Source organism: Rissa tridactyla, chromosome 4, assembly GCF_028500815.1.
Source record: "Rissa tridactyla isolate bRisTri1 chromosome 4, bRisTri1.patW.cur.20221130, whole genome shotgun sequence".
In the NCBI taxonomy this organism is placed as follows: domain Eukaryota; kingdom Metazoa; phylum Chordata; class Aves; order Charadriiformes; family Laridae; genus Rissa; species Rissa tridactyla.
In genome coordinates, this window is record NC_071469.1 from 92,703,808 (window position 1) to 92,721,175 (window position 17,368).

A 17,368-nucleotide genomic window follows, 5' to 3' on the forward strand; every position below is an offset into this window, starting at 1 on the left:
TCCATCCATCCATCCATCCATCCATCCATCCATCCATCCTCCCTCCCCTTTGAGGAGTTCCCGTGCCATGAGGACATCCTGCATGCGCTGGGGATGGGAGAAGAGACCGCCAGTTTGTCTCCATTCCCCCAGGCTCTGCATCACCCGGGGCTCATTCGGGGACTGTACCCAGCGTTGTGGCCCCCCCAGGGCTGGCAGCCCCCGGAATTGGGTGCAAAGTGCTGTATTAATAGGAGCGGCGCAGTGTGGCCGATGGTGGGACGCAGTCCCGTGACACCCCGATAGCATTATTTATCCAGATAGTATCCAGGCAGCTGCAAACACTCCGGGGACCTCCGAGGCCGGATCCCCGCCGAGGGGCAGAGCCGCTTCATTGGGATTTGATTAAAGTCGCGCGGATGCAGTTGGGGCGAGGGGATGCGGGAGCTGCTTGGGATGGGACCAATGGGTTTTCCCAGGGCCGGGCGGGCACCCTCTGCCCTTCCCTTCTGCTCACTCACAGAGGGAAAACAAATGCGGATGCATGGATGCAACTGCACCTCCAGAGCAGCCAGGAGCAATCCTGGGTGGCCACGGGAGCTGGCCCGGCTCAGCCGGTGCATCCTTGCCTGGCCACACTGTTTCCCCGGCCATAAGGATGCTGTGGGTCACCTTGCAGATGGGCTCTTGCAGAAGTTCATCTCCGTCCCACCTCGGTCCTGCGGTCACCCCATGCTGGAGGAAGATGCAGCCGTGTTGCGTGGTGATGCCTCGCCGGCACTGTGTCCCTCCCAGGGACAAAGCTTTGTGCCTCCCTGTGTGCCCTCCCGGGACCTCCGGGTCCCTGGGGACTCGGGTGCCAGCCGTGCCTTCTGAGCCGTTGATTGCCCGATGCGCGGCTGCGGTGTGATGACAGGATTAATCTTTGCTCTCCGGCACAGCTCAGCCTATTTCTTTGAAATCTCTCGATGGGAAGATAAGCCGAGGCGCGGGGCCGGGCGAGCAGGCGCTGTGGGTCCCGGGGGGCAGGGAGCAGTCCCGGCACCCCGTGTTTCAGCAGCAGGCAGAGCACCGGGGTCCGTGCTTTGCCGAGCAGGTGCACCCAGCTCACCAGGGGGGTTTTTCCCCCCTCCTTCCTTCCTTTCTGCCGCTTTTCTTTGCAACCCAAAGCAAACAGCCGGGTCCCTGCCCAATTTGGTTAAGGATCGGGGAGATAAACCCTCCTGCGATAACGGCGGGGCGCCGCCTGGCCAGGGACCGATGGCCAAATGAGATACCCGGGGTGGTGTTCACCTGCCGGGGGGGATCCCGGGGGGAGGGGACTTGCACCCGTGGACTTTGCTCCTCACCGCTCGCCGGGGGGTCACCCAGGGCACCCCACGGGCCGGCACTGGCTCTTCCCAACCTCCCCAGGTTGCAGGCAGGGCAAAGTGGCTGAATTTGGCACCATCGGTGCGCGGCGATGGGGATTGCTCCCTGCTGCCGTGGTTGTCCTAATGTGGGGACACGGCTCGCTTGCTTTCGGCTTTGTTCCCAAAGTGCAGACAATGTGAACACACAGCATCCCCCAGGCTGCCTCGTCCCAGCTCAGCATCGTTTTCCCCGTGCCAAGGGAGAAGCGCAGCGATGCCCTGTGGTTAGTTTGAAAAATCACCTTTTTCCTTCTCTTTTTTTTCTGACTGTGTCAATGTGGGCGCAGCCGGGTACCGCGGGGGCTCCGGCAGCATCCCTGGCCGGGCACAGGGACGCCCATCCGAACGGAGAACCGCTCGGCATCACTGGCTGGGGTTCACCGCCGCCCCGTTTTCAGGGTGACACTGGCAGATTGGGCCACCGGACGGTGCCGTGGCCATCGGGCGCTGGCGGGGAGCGGGGCCGGCTCCGGCAACACTATTTTTGTCCCCCTGTCTGGAACGGTTTTCTCTTTATCAGCGCCTGCGTGTTTTCTCTGCTGGGGATTGATACACAGAAGATGAAGTGCTCTGACATGGGAAGTGTCAGGCGAACGCTCTTATCTCGGAGACATGGTCTCCTGACCCAAACGCCGCTGATTACCAGTGAGACAGGGGGAAGGGGGGGCAAAAAGGGGGGGGCACGGGGGGGAGGAGGTGGCAGTTGGACTCGGTTCCCCAAAAGCAGCCAGGCTATATGGGGTGGCAAAGCCAGGGGGAAGCCGCCACTGTTGGGGCCGTCCTGGGGATTTGGGGGGTTGCTGAACCCCCCCTGGAGCCTGGGGGGGTGAGGACCAGTGGCCTGGGGATGCTGGGACTGCAATGGTCCTTCGTAGGAGGGACCAGCCGGGCGAGGGGCTGCTGCTGCCCATCCTTGGCGCCGGTTCATGCCAGGAAATAAATCCCATCGGCTCCTCAAAGACCCGAACCCTCCTCCTTCTCCCTATCCTGAGATGGAGCCAGTGGGTGCATGGGCAGGGGGGTGCCAGGGATGCGGGATGGGCAGACCCAGCGCCACGCTCACTCCCAAAACCACTTTGTTGGGGATGAAATCCCAGCTAGAAACGGAGCCGGGATCCCCGCGGCCGCGGTGGCTTTCTGAGCGTGCCGGCTCCAAGCCAGCGCCGAGGGCTCCCGGGTCGAAGGCACGGAGGGGTTGCGGGCAGGAGGTGCCACAGGAAGGGGAAGGCAGCCCTGCCTGCACCCCGGCAGGGCGCAGGAGCTGCGGGCAGAGCGCATCTCTCCGCTCGCCGGCATAGGCTGGAGGCTGCGGCACGAGGAGGGAGGCTGGCACGTGCCTAAGCGTGGGGACCAGCTTGGTGACCCCAAAGACTTCAGGGACCTTCCAACACTTTTTCTCCAGCCCACGTCCCGGCTGGCAGCAGGTTTTGCCGAGGGGCACTGGCTGCTCCCTTGGGATGCGCTCGGAGCCGCAACCTCGGCAACATAGAGCTTCCTGGTCAGGCAGAGGGGACCCGCAGGTGACACTGGGACCCGGGCGATCGCGGGCGCCACCAACCCGCGCTCACTAGCCAGCGCTTCCCGTCTCTCACCTTAACTCACCCCAGCGCCGAGAGGATCCAGATGTCAGCCCGGCTAATAAACACATCAGATTTCAATCTCCGCAGCCATGGGATCGCTTTATCCTCCCTGCGCTCCCAGCTCGGAAAGCAATTTTGCCTTCAAACGAGCGCAGCCTCCTCCCCGCCCACGGGACCCGGGCACCGGCTGCGGCTGCCACGCTGCCCTCGAAGGACGGGGTTCTGCGCAGGTGGCTTTCGGCAGGGATCCCCACCACTGACCCGAAGCACCCTGGGGTGCCGTGAGCCTTCCCAGACACAGCTGGGTGCCCTGGGCACCCTGCCCTGCTGGTCGCCTGGTGGGTTGCTTGCCATCTTCGAGGAGCATCTTATTTTATGGGGTGCAGCATCCGGCCCCTTCCCGCTGCGCAGCGAGGGGCAGCCAGCACACATCCATCTGTGTATTGGTTACCTGCCATCTTATCTGCGCTCCGAAAGACAAAGGCACAGTTAAAACATTTTAGAGCAGCCTTCATAGCGTATTAACATGTTATCTAACCCATTAAACCAGAGGCTTATCAGATAATCAAAGCCATTAAGCCCTGAAGCTGCTGCGACTTTGGGTGCGGGGATGGGAAATGCTCTTTCCGCTCCGCCGCCGTGCTCGGACCCCCCGTGCCGTGCCCGGATCCCTCGGTGAGCAGCCGGATCCCACCCACCCACCGTGAATGCACAGCCCCGGGGCACCCGCCAGCAGCTCTCGGCTCCAAGTGGGTGCCCATGTCCCTGGGGACCTGGGGCTGCCGGGGGTCCGGCTGGGTGGCATCGCGCTGATGCTGTGCCTGTCTCCCCACAGATGAGCTGGATCTGGCCGTGCAGGAGGGGGAGAGGCGGGTGCGAACCCGCAGGAGCCTCCCCGAGGGTTTCTCCTGGGGACCCTTCCAGGGCAGCATCCACAGCGAGCCGGCATCGCCGGGACGCAGCGAGACGGTAAGGAGCACTGCCACAGGCTGCTGGGGACAGTGGTGGGGAAAGTCCCAAGGAAACGAGTTGTTTGGGAAGAGGATTCGGTTTGGGAGGGATTTTCCCTGCCTGAGCTCCTGACCCCCTGGGAATCACCTGGTTCGGGTGCCCAGGAGGTTTCCTTCCCCACCGCTCCGAGATCAGAGCATCACAGGGGGCCAGGATGCCGGCTGTCCCCTCCTGCCCATGGCTGCAGGCAAGCAGGCTGCTCGGTGGCACGTGTGTCCTCGCAGAAGAGATGGGGTCTGGGTTTCCCACCCCAAATTTGCTCCCAGGATGTGCCCGGAAAGCGCCAGAGCTCTGCAGCCGGCGGTGAAGGGGCAGGAGGGGAGGCAGCGGCGGGGCTGGTGGCTGTCGGTGGCGGGAGCACACCATCGGCCACACGCTGCGCCAGGGCGAGCATCGGGGGTGTGAGCGTGCATGGGCGTACACGGGTGCGCACGTGGCGGGTTCCTGTGTGTGTACGTAGAGGCGTTGTAGGTGCTGGATCCTTGCATCCCAGCCACATCCTTCCCCCCACACATCCCCCCCGAGCCACACGTGCACAGCTCCGGCCCAGGATCTTCGAGGCCGGAGGATCTCGCCCAGGCTCCGTCCCCACCTCCTTCTCCTCCTCCTCTCTCCTTTGCTCTTTTTCTTTTTCTTTTTTTTTTTTTTTTTTAGCTCAGGCCCGTTTATCTTTGCCGAATTAAATCCTTGATTAACCCTTATCTGCCCAGTTTGGCTCCCTATCTCCCGGTTGGCGCCGTGTGTCCAGACACCCGGTACAGGATGATTGATTTCTTAAAGATATGCGCGGCTTTTTTCTGATACTTCATTTATTGTCTAAATATTTTTGCTCCCATTTCAGCAGCTCTCTTATCGAGCCCGGCTGATGATTCCCAGCCCTGCTCTCCTCTGCCGCTCGCCTCCCTCCCTATCTCTGCTCGGGGAAGCGAGGAAGGAATCGCAGCCCCATCCCTGATACGGGCTGTCGCCCTCGGGTCCCTTCGTCTTTGTTGCTGGCGGCGGCGGGCGGGGGGGGGGGGGGGGGGGTGCAGGGGGTCTCCCCCAAATCCTGCCTGGCTCTGCTTTCTGTCTCCATGTGGGAGATTATCCCGTCCTGGGGTTTTAGTGAGAACTGGGAACACTGGGTGGCTTTAACGCCTCTGTGGCATGGAGCATCGTGTGTGCCCATTGCTGCACTGATGGAGGAGGAGGAGGAGGAGGAAGATGCCTGTCTGCCCCCCCCCGCTGGTCCCATGGGGCTCCTGCAAAACGAGCCTTGCTCTGGAGGGTGTGTAGACCTGCTGGCGGCACCAGCCTAGGGGTCCCAAGTGACAGAGCCCCACGTGCTGGCTCGCCCCAGCTGTCCCCCCCATTCTGTCCCTGCCCTGTATCCCCCCCAGCCCCAGGGTGATGCCCACGGGGGGGACAGCAAGGGCGCAGGGCCATCCCCGATAACGCCGTCCCAGCGGATGCGGAGCAGATAGGGTTTCCGATGGTTATCGGCCGGTGCAGAGCGGAGACACTGACCTCTTTGTTCCAGGGAGAACAAGGAAGGGCTCGCCACGGGGGCTGGGGCCGCTGAGGGGAGCCGGGGCGGACGCCCTGGGGTGCTGGGAGCACCCTGGGGTGCTGCGGGGTGCCCAGACCGTGGGGGGGGACCCACAGTACCCCCCCCATGCACAGAGTAAATCTGCAAAAGCTCTGCAGAGACCGTCCTCTCCCTCTTGGTCCCGGCAATGGGACGCGGAGGGGCCACCGCAGTCCCCGAGGGAGCCGAGCCTGTGTGCCACCAGCAGCACCCATCCCCGTGTCCCATGCAAAGGGGTCCCTAAGCCCCCAGCCCCGTTTCGCACCCGCTCTCCGCAGAGGCAGGCGGGTTCCCGCAGCAGCGGCGGCAGTGGCAGCAGTGGCAGGAGCGTGCAGGCACTGCGTGTGCACCCGCGGGGCGCGCACACGCGTGTGCGAGCGCCTGCGCGCGGGGGTTTATCACGCTGCCGGCACTCGGCTCCTGGCGGTGATAAGGCCCCAACCGGCTGCGACTGTCAGGCTGAGTTGGAGGGTTTAGAAATATTGGGACGAATAATTAGATTTCATATCGTTACCGCGGCAGCCATCGGAGGATCAGGCAGATTAATTTTCCCCACACACACACTCCCTTTTTGCTCATTAATATTCATTAGAGATGAGGGAAGGCAGAGCTGGGCACGGGCTGAGCAGGGAGCACCGTGACCCCCCCCCCCCCACTGCCACCCCCCACCCTGACCCCAGGTGTTTGGGGGAGCGATGCTTACCTCCCCCGCCCCCGTCTCCTTGTCCTCAGAGCCCGCCCGTGACGCTGGTGCTGGGGGACGAGAGCTGCTGGCTGTCCCGGCTGCCCCTCGTGCCTGGAGAGCCTGATGCCAACGCCGTGATCTACAGGAAGGGTTGGTACCAGTCCTACACGTCCCCACACCTCGGGGAGGGGGGGGTGGTCCGGGGGCAGCCAGGCATGGCCACCTTGGTGCTTGGGTGAGGGAAGGGGTGGTGGCGTGGAGGGATGGGTCCCTGTCCCCCATCCATCCCAGCACCGGCCATGCCCCCAGCTCGCCGCCGGTGCCTGCCCACCCTAGCCAGCGCCTGTGTCCCCCCCCAGCGTCTGCTTCTCCACCACCTCCATGACCCCGCCGCTGGCAATCCCTGGGGCTTGTCCCCCTGTCCCAGCCCTCCCCGGCTGTGGTGGCTGCCTGGGGAGGTGAGGGAGGGTCCCAGCACGCAGTGGCTGGTGCAAATACTGGGGCCAGCGATGGTGCAAACGTGCAGCTGGGGCAAGACCGGGCGCAAGCGTTGCTGCGCGCCTGGGCGCAGGACGGAGCGGGAGCCTCCTGGCAGGCAGGGCCGTGCCAGGCAGCGCTCAGGCGCGGGCAGACACCGCCATCTCCAGGCAGACGGTGGGGTTTGAATATTACAAATTCATATTCAAAAAAAAAAAAAAAACAACCAACCAAACCATCTCCAGCGCTCAGCCATGGCCGGCAGGAAGCGCCGGGCGCTGCTGGGGGAGCAGGGACAAGGGCAGAAGGGGGTGGGGGGGCCTAGAGCTGAGCTGGCAGCAGGATGGGGGCTCAGGGGGGATGTCCATGCTGACCACTGCCCCCCCTCTTCCCCCAGATGAAGCCCTGTGGTGCAGGACGACGCGCGCCCTGCGGGAGGATGAGTCCGTGTGTGCCTTCGTGGTGGCAGAGCCGCCGGCCGTCGCCAACCACCACGCGGTGAAAGCGGAGCCCGGCGACTCGCCGTACCCGGCCGCGCTGCACTCCGACATCCAGCTGCTGCCGCAGCAAGCCGGCATGGCCGCCATCCTGGCCACCGCCGTGGTTAACAGTGAGTCCCCGGGGATGGAGGGCACGGGGCTGGGGGGGGGGAACGTGGTGCAGCCCGTTGGGACCGTGCCAGGGTCCCCAGCCCATCATGCAAGTGATGGATGTGCCTTCCTTGTCCCTCCCCCTCCGCCAGAAGACGTCTTCCCGTGCAAGGACTGCGGGATCTGGTACCGGAGCGAGCGCAACCTGCAAGCCCACCTGATGTACTACTGTGCCAGCCGGCAGAGCGCCGGCTCGCCCGCCCTGGAGGAGAAGCCCAAGGAGACCTACCCCAACGAGCGCGTCTGCCCCTTCCCCCAGTGCAAGAAGAGCTGCCCCAGCGCCAGCTCCCTGGAGATCCACATGCGGAGCCACAGCGGTACGGCACGGGAGGGCAAGGCACGGCACGGCACGGCATGCTGCCACAGCCTGGGGACGCTGAGCCACAGAGTCATAGAGTAGTTGGGGTTGGAAGGGACCTTTAAAGGTCACCTAGTCCAACCCCTCTGCAATGAGCAGGGACATCTTCAACTAGATCAGGTTGCTCAGAGCCCCGTCCAACCTGGCCTTGAATGTTGCCAGGGACAGGGCAGCCTGTCCGTGTTTCATCACCCTCACTGTAAAAGATGGCTTCCTTCTATCTAGTCTAAATCTACCTTCTCTTAGTTTAAAGCCATTACCTCATGAGGTTCACACAGGCCCACTTCTCGAGCTTGTCCAGGTCCCTCTGGATGGAATCCTGTCATTCAGGTGCGTCTGCTGCACCGCTTGGTGTCGTCCGCAAACTTCTGAGGGTGCGCTCGATCCCACTGTCTATGTCATTGGTGCAGACATTAAACAGTACTGGTCCCAATACTGACCCCTGGGGGACACCATTTGTCACCACTCTCCACCTGGACATTGACCACTACCTTCTGGATGCAACCATCCAACCAAGCCCTCATCCACCAAAGAATCCACCCATCAAACCCATATCTCACCAGTTTAGAGAGAAGGATGTTGTGGGGGACTGTGTCAAAAGCCTTACAGAAGCCCAGATAGACCATATCTATAGCTCTTCCCTTGTCCACTGATGTAATCGCTTCATCACAGAAGGCCACTAGGTTGGTCAGGCAGGACTTGCCCTTGGTGAAGCCACGCTGGCTGTCTCAAATCACATCCCTGTCCTCCATGAGTCACATGCAAGGACCGCAGGAGCCAGCCAAGTGGAGGGTCACAGAGGCTGCGGGGCAGCAGCACAGTGACCAGTTAGATGAGGTTCTCCCGCAGTTGGGTTACTGGTTTGGGGCAGCTCGCATGTAGGTGTTCCCCCATCTGAGCCCTGGAAAGGCGGAGGGGGCATCCTGCTTCCCACAGCTGGTGTCCCCGCGGTCCCTGTCCCCCTCCCCTCGTCACCGAGGCATCTGCCTGTCCGTCCATCCTGCAGGAGAGCGGCCATTCGTCTGCCTCATCTGCCTGTCTGCCTTCACCACGAAAGCCAACTGCGAGCGTCACCTGAAGGTGCACACGGACACCCTGAATGGTGAGTGAGTGCTGCCCAGCGTCCCCGTGGGGACAGCCCTGTCCCCTCCCGCACAGCCTGGGAACAAGGACCCGCTTCCCGTGGGTCTCTCCCTGCCTTGCTGGGTGCCCTCCTGCCCGCTCAGCCCCATGCCACGTTCCCTGCAGGCATGTGCCACAGCTGCGGCTTCATCTCCACCACGAGGGACATCCTCTACAGCCACCTGGTCACCAACCACATGATCTGCCAGCCGGGCTCCAAGGGAGAGGTCTACTCACCGGGGCCAGCCCTGCCCGCCGCCAAACCCCTCACTCCTGGTGGGTACCGCGGGCCGCAGCTCTGGGGGGCACGTGTGCCAGCACCCTGCGCAGAGCCTGGCATTGCCACCGAGGGCTGCGGCCCCAGACAACTCCGGCTGCGAGGAGGGAGGTGGGGGACAGGGCAAGCATCCCTGTGCCGGGGATGTCGGGTAACGCCGGTGCCTCTCTCCCCTCGGCAGGGCTGAGCCAGACGAACAACGCGTCCCTGCGGAAGTGCAGCCTGCCGGCCTTCCTGCCCGAGGGGCTGCCGGCACTGCCGCAGCAGCACGTGGTGCTGCACGGCCCCCTGCCCGCCCCGCCGCCCGGCCCCGATGGCGGGCCCCCCCCGGCACAGCCCGCCTCGCCCCCTGATGCCAGAGCCGGCAAGCTCTCGCCACCAGCCCAGCCGCAGAACGGAGAAGGTCCTTCATCATCATCCCCCTCCTCCTCCGGCGAGGCCGTCCACATCAAGGAGGAGCCCGTCGGCAGCCCAGCGAGCGAGGCAGAGGTGCCAAAAAGTGGTGGCCCCGGGGAGGGGGGTGGCAGCCCCGACCCCTGCTCCCGGACCTCGTCCCCCCGCAGCCTGCCCTCGGCCAAGGTCAAGTCAGAGCTCGCCAGCCCCACGCCGGGCTCCAGCCCAGTGCCCAGCGAACCGGGGACGGGCACGGCCGGCGGCACCGTCTTCCTACCCCAGTACGTGTTCAGCCATGAAGCCGCGGTGGTGCCGCAGGCGTCGGAGATCCTGGCGAAGATGTCGGAGCTGGTGCATAGCCGGCTGAAGCAGGGCCACGGCGGCACGGTGCCGCCTGCCATCTACTCCGGCACGCCGGTGCCCAAGGGTGCCACGTGCTTCGAGTGCGAGATCACTTTCAACAACATCAACAACTACTACGTGCACAAGCGCCTCTACTGCTCCAGCCGGCACCTCGCCGAGGACAGCCCCCCCGGGGCGCGCAAGCTTAAAGCCCTTCCTGGGGCACCCAAGTGTCCCCCCACCCCGGGGACATTGCTGTCACCCCCAGCGGGTGACAGGCAGGGGACGCCAGCAGGGGACGGGGACGCCAGCCGGGATGCCACGCCACCGGCTGCCCCACCGGAGGTGAAGGCGGAGGACGGGGGCGGCAAAGCGGGGTCCCCCGAGGTGGAGGGGGGGTCGGGGAGGTGCAGCGAGGACAGCCAGAGCCCCGGCAGCTCGGTGGGGGACGAGGGGGACGAGGACCCCAGCAAGACGCTGTGCGAGGCGTGCAACATCCGCTTCAGCCGCCACGAGACCTATGTGGTGCACAAGCGTTTCTACTGCGCCTCCCGCCACGACCCCCCCCTCCGCCGCCCCAGCGCCCCCAAAGTCCCCTTCCTGCCCCAGCCCCTCCGCACCCGCAAACGCCGCAAGCTCTACGAGATCCACGGGGCCGCTCATCGGCCCGCCGAACCCCCGCCGGCCCCCGACCCGCTGCCGGTCCCCGACCCTCCGGGGGCTGTCCTGTCACCCCGCTCCAGCCCGGATGCCGACGGTCCCATCGATCTGAGCAAGAAGCCGCGGCGGCAGGGTGAACCGGCACCGGCACCGCTGCTCCCCTTGGCCGACTACCACGAATGCACCGCCTGCCGCATCAGCTTCAACAGCCTCGACAGCTACCTGTCCCACAAGAAGTACCAGTGCCCGGCCACCCCGCTGCAGCCCCGCACCCTCGAGCACCTCCAGAAGATGAAGGGGGCCATGGCCGCCCCCCTCAAGGGCCGGCGCAGCCCCGGCAGCCCGGGCGAGGGGGACCCCGAAGGCGTGCGGTTGAGGGCAGCTCCGGCAGGGAGTCCCGGCATCCCCTACCCTGGTGCATCCGGGACAGACTCGCTGCAGCGTCACCCCAAGGGTCCCCTGCCACCCCCAGGGGCGAAGGGACCCCTCTCTGCCTGTCCCTACTGTCCCCTCAACGGGGCCGTCAAGGGCGACCTCCTCGAGCACTTCCGTAATGCCCACGGGCTCTTCGTGGCCAAGCCGGCGGCGGCCGGGCAGGGGCTCCCCGATGCCCCGGTGCCTGGTACCGGCAGGACACCCGAACCCCCACTGCCCGCACCGTCACCCCCCCGGCCGCCCGCCCCCCGCCTCCGCCGGGACAGCTTCAACGGCAAGGAGGGTCGGGATGGCAGCGGCAGCCCCCGGCCCCCTGCCTCACCCCGGCCCCCTGCTTCGCCCGGAGCCCCCGAGGGACTGCGGGAAGCCGCCCGCAAGCCCCCCACGCCCCCCGCCTACACGGACAGGGGGGTGCAGACCCCCCCGGCCAAGGCTGTGCCCGGCCCCGTGCCCAATGGCAACCACAGGTACTGTCGCCTCTGCAACATCAAGTTCAGCAGCCTCTCCACCTTCATCGCCCACAAGAAGTATTACTGCTCCTCCCACGCCGCCGAGCACGTCAAGTAAAGCCCCCACACACTGCCCCCCCGCCACCGTTCATGGGGGGGCTGCAGCAGGTGGGGAACCAAGAAACGATCGCTGGCAATCCCCCCCTTGCGGGGGTCGGGGTGATGGAGGACCCTCCCCCCCCCCAGGAGGCTCTGCCAGGGTGGCTTCAGCATCCAGAGGTCCCTCCGGTGTCCCCAAACCTCTCCCCAGGCATCCTGGGCTGAGGACCCTGTGGGGGGAGTGTGGTGCTGGTGGGGGGGCCGGCTCCCCCAGGCTCCCGGTGCATGCAGCACCCCTACCTCTGCCCCTGCTGCAGCCGGGGCCGGTGCTGCAGGGAAACTGAGGCAGGGGGCAGGCACATAGTCCTGCCCTGGCCGGGGGGCTGCGGGGGGGCTCTGCCCCCAGGTAGACACTACAGGGATGGGGAGGGGGCATGGCATGGCTGGGCTTGGCCCTGGGCACCCCAGGAAGCGTGTGGGTGCCCCCCCAACACAGACCGGACCCTGCAGGGAGACAGCACTGAAGCCGAGGATGAAGCAACCCTGGAAACCGTGTGTATAAGTGTGTACAGAAATAAATATGTCTAATAAAGCCGGGCTGCCGCCTGCCTGCGGGTGGGGGACACTGCAGGGGCCACCATCGCCCTGTGGGGGCATCGGTCTGGGGATGCGGACGTTGGGCATGTATAGCCACGGGGTGTCAGGGACAGCCTGCCATAGCGGGGCAGAGCATGGCATCCCCGCGCTGTCCCCGGCACCCACCTCGGCCTGGGTGTCGCATGTCTGTGTCATGGGGGATGCAGCCTACCAGCCCCCAGGCCGGGCTCCAGGTAGTGCTGGGTAGCAGGCTGATAGCTCGTTAATTATTTGGCTAATGAAGCCCCCACAGCCCCCGGGTGGGCTCTGCTGGCCCAAACCTGGTTCTGGTTTCTGCCACGTTGGCTGTTCCCATGCTGGAGCCTCAGACCCTGCAGTGGGGTCCCCAGGTGAGTGTGGCTCAGGTCCCATGTCCCCTGCAGTACCTCACGGGAGGCGGGGGGGGGGGGGGGGTGTCACCTAAGCACCCCCAGAGCAAGGCTTCTCTCACCTCCCCACAGCTACCCCTAGTGCTTCCCAGTACAGAGCAAGGGGGGAGTGGGTTGTTCCCCTCTGTCCCAGCTTGCCCACCCCGGCTGGCAGGGCTTGCACTTCAGGGAGCCAGTCTGGGCTCCCCACCTCCCACTCAGGGACAGCCGCCCCCCCCATCCCCTCCGCTGCCCCGTCTGTGTTTTGTTTCCCAGTCTGGCATCCCTGGAGCTGCAGTTGCGGTCCTCAAGGGGCATGGCCAGGGCAGCACCAGCCCATGGGGTTGTGCAAGGCTGGGGTTGCAGCAGCTCCCCTTGCACAGGGCTGCCAAGGGGGCCGGGGACGAAAACACCCACCCCAGGGCAAGAGGGGTGCATCCCTCTGTGACAGTCCTGCTTTATGTGCCAATGGCACAGTCAGGCTCCTGAGCAGCAGGGCCACGGGGCAGCACAGGGCAGGGACACCTTTCATCCCTTGAAGCGGAGCAAGAACAGGCTTTGTGCCAACTGCCGTGGGCAAATGGGTTTGGGATGAAGGAGCCCCTCTACACTAACCCCTCCTCATGGCTTGCCTGCAAGGCCAGAAGCTGGGGGGGGCTCAGCTCCATGCCAGGGGGTGGAGGCCAGGCCCTGCATGCCAGCCGGGATGCTGGAGTGATAGGAAAGAGGACAAAGGCAGCAGCTCCCTTGAGGAGCGCTTGCGACAGGTCCCCTCCTTGCATACTCTTGCACCACCACCCAACACAGCCCCAGCGTGCCAAGTGGGGTAAGTGGCTGAGTTCCCCCCTAGCCCCCCCATCCAGCAAGTGACACCTTTCATCCCTTGAAGCGGAGCAAGAACAGGCTTTGTGCCAACTGCCATGGGCAAATGGGTTTGGGATGAAGGAGCCCCTCTACACTAACCCCTCCTCATGGCTTGCCTGCAAGGCCAGAAGCTGGGGGGGGCTCAGCTCCATGCCAGGGGGTGGAGGCCAGGCCCTGCATGCCAGCCAGGATGCTGGAGTGATAGGAAAGAGGACAAAGGCAGCAGCTCCCTTGAGGAGCGCTTGCGACAGGTCCCCTCCTTGCATACTCTTGCACCACCACCCAACACAGCCCCAGCGTGCCAAGTGGGGTAAGTGGCTGAGTTCCCCCCCAGCCCCCCCATCCAGCAAGTGATATGAGATGCAGCTGAAGTCAGTAGAGCTTTACTTAAATAAATATATTTACAGAGTAGTAGATATTACAGAGAAGAGCTGGCTGTGCTCAGCCAGCGGGGTGCAAGGAGAGGTTGTGCCGGGCACCATGGCAGCCTCCCCCCAGGCATTGACCTAGCAGGGTGCTCGGAGCCCCAGAGACTGGGGGGTTGACAGAGGAGGGGGAACAGGGCACTCGACCCTCACTGCAGTGTCTTCCTGCGGGGCAAGGGTGGGAGGCTGCAGGGCAGGAGGCTCTGAAGTGCTGGGCTGGTCTCCGCCTCCTTCGGCTCCTCCGTGGCATCCAGAAGCTGCTGCATGTAGCAGGAGGTGCCGAGCAGGACGTGGCCAGTGGCCTGCATGGTGAAGAGCGTCCAGCGCAGGGCTTCCCTGGGTAGAGAGGAAGGGAGTGAGCATCTCTCCTTGCACCTCCACTGCAGCATCCCCATTCCCAGAGCTATCTCCAGCCCGCCCCCCCCCCCAGCACTCACTTCATCAGCCGCTTGGCCCCATAGCAGCGCAGGTCATAGGACATGCTGTAGGTGCCGTAGAGCGTGGCTTTGACATTGAGGCAGCCCAGGTCCCGCGGATTGGTCTTGTAGAGGTCAAATGTGACACACGCAACATCGATCCTCCGAGGGGGCTTGCGGGACAGGCTCAGCTGGTAACCAGGGGTCTAGGGGAAACAGGACTGGGGTTACCCACCCTCCTGGTCCCACCTCACCCAGCATGCCAGGTACCTCCCAGCCCAGCATCATCTCCCCACTGATGCCAGCGAGGGATACAGATGGGACAAAGCAGGCTCCTGCCACCCAGGGGTGCACTCACCTTAGAGGGAGACCAGGTCTGCCCCTTGCTCAGAGCCATCAGCACTGTGCCCTCCTCCAGCGTCCGGAAGAAAGCCTCTGTCTCCACCACTGTTCCATCCTCATCCAGCACCAGCGAGACAGGACCCGGGGTGAGCAGGGCACTCTGAGCCTGTAAGGGTGCTGGGAGTGAGCGGAGGAGGCCAGCCCACCACCCACCTGGGAGGATGGACAGTCCACCAGCAAACAGACAGACAGCCCGCCCGCCCCCCAGCTCACCTGGCGCAGCAGCTCAGCGAGGCTGTGTGCCATGATGCCCTTCCGCAGACTGCGGTCCCAGTTGCAGACACGGAAGGGTCGGGGTCGTGGGGCTGGGCTTGACAGCAGCTGCTGGGTCATGGAGGCACTTGCTGAGACACATCTGGGGAGGGAGAGAGGGATCGGGGTGTCCTGAGACCCACCACCAGTCCCGGCCTGTGCCGGCCTCCCCCAGTCTCAGTGGGGAGCCGCACATCCACCCAGGAGGGCTGAGACACGCTAAAGCAGGGAGGGCTCTGGTGTCCCCCACCCCAGGGACAGTGGCTCCCAGCACTTACTTAGAGACAGGGGCAGCCAGGCGCAGGCTCAGGGACTTGGCATAATCCATCTTTGCAAGGAGCACAGTACAACCTGCCAAGGAGAAAGGATTCAGCCCTGGGCAGGGGTGGTCTCCAGCTCCTCTCCACTCCAGGACACCCCTTCCCACCAGCACCTCCTCTGCTTAGCTCCAGCACAGCAATGAGCCAGTGCCCCGGCACAACTGTCTTTTCACAGGGGCTGTGCCTGCCCTTTGGCCAGGGCCAGGCTGGCGGCAGCCACCCAGGCAGAGTCCGCTGCCAGCATGGCTCTTGCGCAAAGCGGCACGTGGGACCTGAGTCAGTGCTGGAGCAAAGGTGAGACACAGGGCTGTACCCTTGCCCCAGCTCCTCAGGAGGCAACACGGGGTTTGGGAGTCAGGAACACCCATGGTGGCACCCCCCCCAACCCTATTGCTCCAGGGAGATGTCCAACCAGGAACCTAGCGGGATGGTCCTGTGGAGCATCCCCATCCCCATCCCCATCCCCATCCCCATCCCCATCCCCATCCCCATCCCCATCCCCATCCCCATCCCCATCCCCATCCCCATCCCCATCCCCATCCCCATCCCCATCCCCACTCACCTCCAGCAGGCACCAACACCCTCTCCACTGGATCGTTCCTACCCACCCCACCTCACGTTATATAGCTGTCACCCAGAGACCCCGCCCACCCAGCCCCACCCCTCTTGCCTCAGCCAATCCCCTCCCGTCCTGCTGCCACAAGGGGTGTGGCCAATCCCGGGGGGCGGGGTCAGCCCGGCAGCGCTTTCCGGGCTGCTGGTGGGGTGATGGAGCATCCTCCAGCCCAGACCCACCAGCATCCCACGGGCTGCCCGGGCACTGCTCCTCCTGGCTGGTCCCAGCGAGCCCCCTCCCAGTGCCCCCGGTAAACAGCCTCCTGGGCATTTTACATCCCTGGAAGATCTCCCCTGCGCCTCCCGGGGCTGAATTTGGCCTCAGGTCGGAGAGCTGAGAAGGGCGAGGGGCCCACGGGGCTGTTGCAACAGTTGGGGCAAGGGGCACGGCGTTTGGTGCCCTGGGGCCAAAGTGTGGTTGGAGCCCAACCAGCTGGAGGGGAAAGAGCCGCTGTGGTTCCCAGGAGATCTGCAGCAGAGCACGATGCAGTGGTGTGCCCGGGGGGGCTGGTGGCCCAGGAATTTGGGGCTTGGGGCTGCTGCAAAGGGTGCTGAGCCAGGGCACAGGGCCACAACGGTGCTGAGCTCCCCCAGGGTGTGGGGCTACATCCTGGCTTGGGCAAGGAGCGGTGGGCATCGGGATCCTGCAAAAGCAGCGGCCCCGGGGCAGATGGGGTGGAGGACCAGGAGATCAGGCATGGCTAAAACCCTGCGGGCATGCACTCAGTGTGGGCAGCAAGCCCTGGGGAGGGAGAAGCCCAGGCAGCCTGGAAGCTGGGAGCACTAATGAGGGGAACTCATCAACACTTGGGTTAATGAGGAGGGACAGGGTGCTGAGCAGGCTGGCAGGGACCCGCCATGATGCTCCGGCTGCTGGCGCTTGCTCCCATTGGCATCGGTGAAAGCCAGAGCAGCGCCCACAGTGACGTCCAGGCCGGAGAGGGGGTGTGAAAGCACGGAATGAGGCCATGAGCCATCGCCTCCAGCATGTCTGTGAGCGTGTGGATGCGTGTGGCATGCTTCTGTGCGCACATATGTGTTCCTCCATCTGTGCCAGCGTTATGTCCACGTGTGTGTGTCTGTCTGTCTGTCTCCGTGCATGTCCATATCCAGATGTGCATTTGCATGTCTCTGTACCTCTGTGTGTCTACGTACATACATTTATGTGTACATCACTGTGCGTGCCTGTTCATCTATGTCAGCACGTGCACACACATGGAGGTACGTGCTACAGAGTGTGCGCAGACATGCACACCTCTACAGGCCTGCATGCAGGCACGGCTACCTGCGTGTTCATACGTGCAGCTCCGTGAGCATGCCTGCACACAGGTGTAGCTCCATGTGTGGCTGTACCCACAGTCACACATACACGGGTGACCCTCTGCGTGCACACACAGTATCATAGAATTGCCCAGGTTGGAAGGGACCTTTCACTGAGTCCAACCATCAACCGAACTCTGACAAAACCACCACTAAACCATGTCCCTCAGCACCACGTCTACCCGTCTTTTAAATGCCTCCAGGGATGGTGATTCCACCACTTCCCTGGGCAGCCTGGTCCAGTCTTTGGTAAC

The 17,368-nt window shown here is 64.2% G+C and overlaps 2 protein-coding genes across 4 annotated transcripts in view; one reads left to right on the forward strand and one right to left on the reverse strand.

Annotated features, from left to right (window-relative positions):
• The window catches only part of ZFPM1 (zinc finger protein, FOG family member 1), a 34,760-nt gene extending 22,672 nt beyond the window's left edge, over positions 1-12,088 (forward strand). The window contains exons 4-10 of one of the 2 annotated variants that reach the window (XM_054199621.1): positions 3,807-3,940; positions 6,282-6,384; positions 7,109-7,321; positions 7,454-7,678; positions 8,726-8,821; positions 8,968-9,117; positions 9,300-12,088. In XM_054199621.1, the coding sequence (XP_054055596.1) occupies positions 3,807-3,940; positions 6,282-6,384; positions 7,109-7,321; positions 7,454-7,678; positions 8,726-8,821; positions 8,968-9,117; positions 9,300-11,515 (3,137 nt within the window). In that variant the 3' untranslated portion in view covers positions 11,516-12,088. The remainder of the gene's footprint in view (positions 1-3,806; positions 3,941-6,281; positions 6,385-7,108; positions 7,322-7,453; positions 7,679-8,725; positions 8,822-8,967; positions 9,118-9,299) is intronic. The other variant, XM_054199622.1, reaches the window with a different exon arrangement.
• A 1,653-nt stretch (positions 12,089-13,741) lies between these two features.
• CIDEC (cell death inducing DFFA like effector c) lies at positions 13,742-15,763 on the reverse strand. Of its 2 annotated transcripts, none has more exons than XM_054199400.1 (6): positions 15,742-15,763; positions 15,138-15,210; positions 14,821-14,962; positions 14,564-14,713; positions 14,227-14,411; positions 13,742-14,125 (listed from the first exon to the last, which is right to left on the reverse strand). In XM_054199400.1, the coding sequence occupies exons 2-6, from the start codon at positions 15,185-15,187 to the stop codon at positions 13,939-13,941; spliced, it is 714 nt and encodes a 237-aa protein (XP_054055375.1). In that variant the 5' UTR covers positions 15,188-15,210; positions 15,742-15,763; the 3' UTR covers positions 13,742-13,938. The 2 variants fall into 2 exon arrangements, with proteins under 2 accessions (XP_054055375.1, XP_054055376.1); XM_054199401.1 differs by lacking the exon at positions 15,742-15,763 and adding an exon at positions 15,293-15,502.
• Between the last annotated feature and the right edge of the window lie 1,605 nt (positions 15,764-17,368).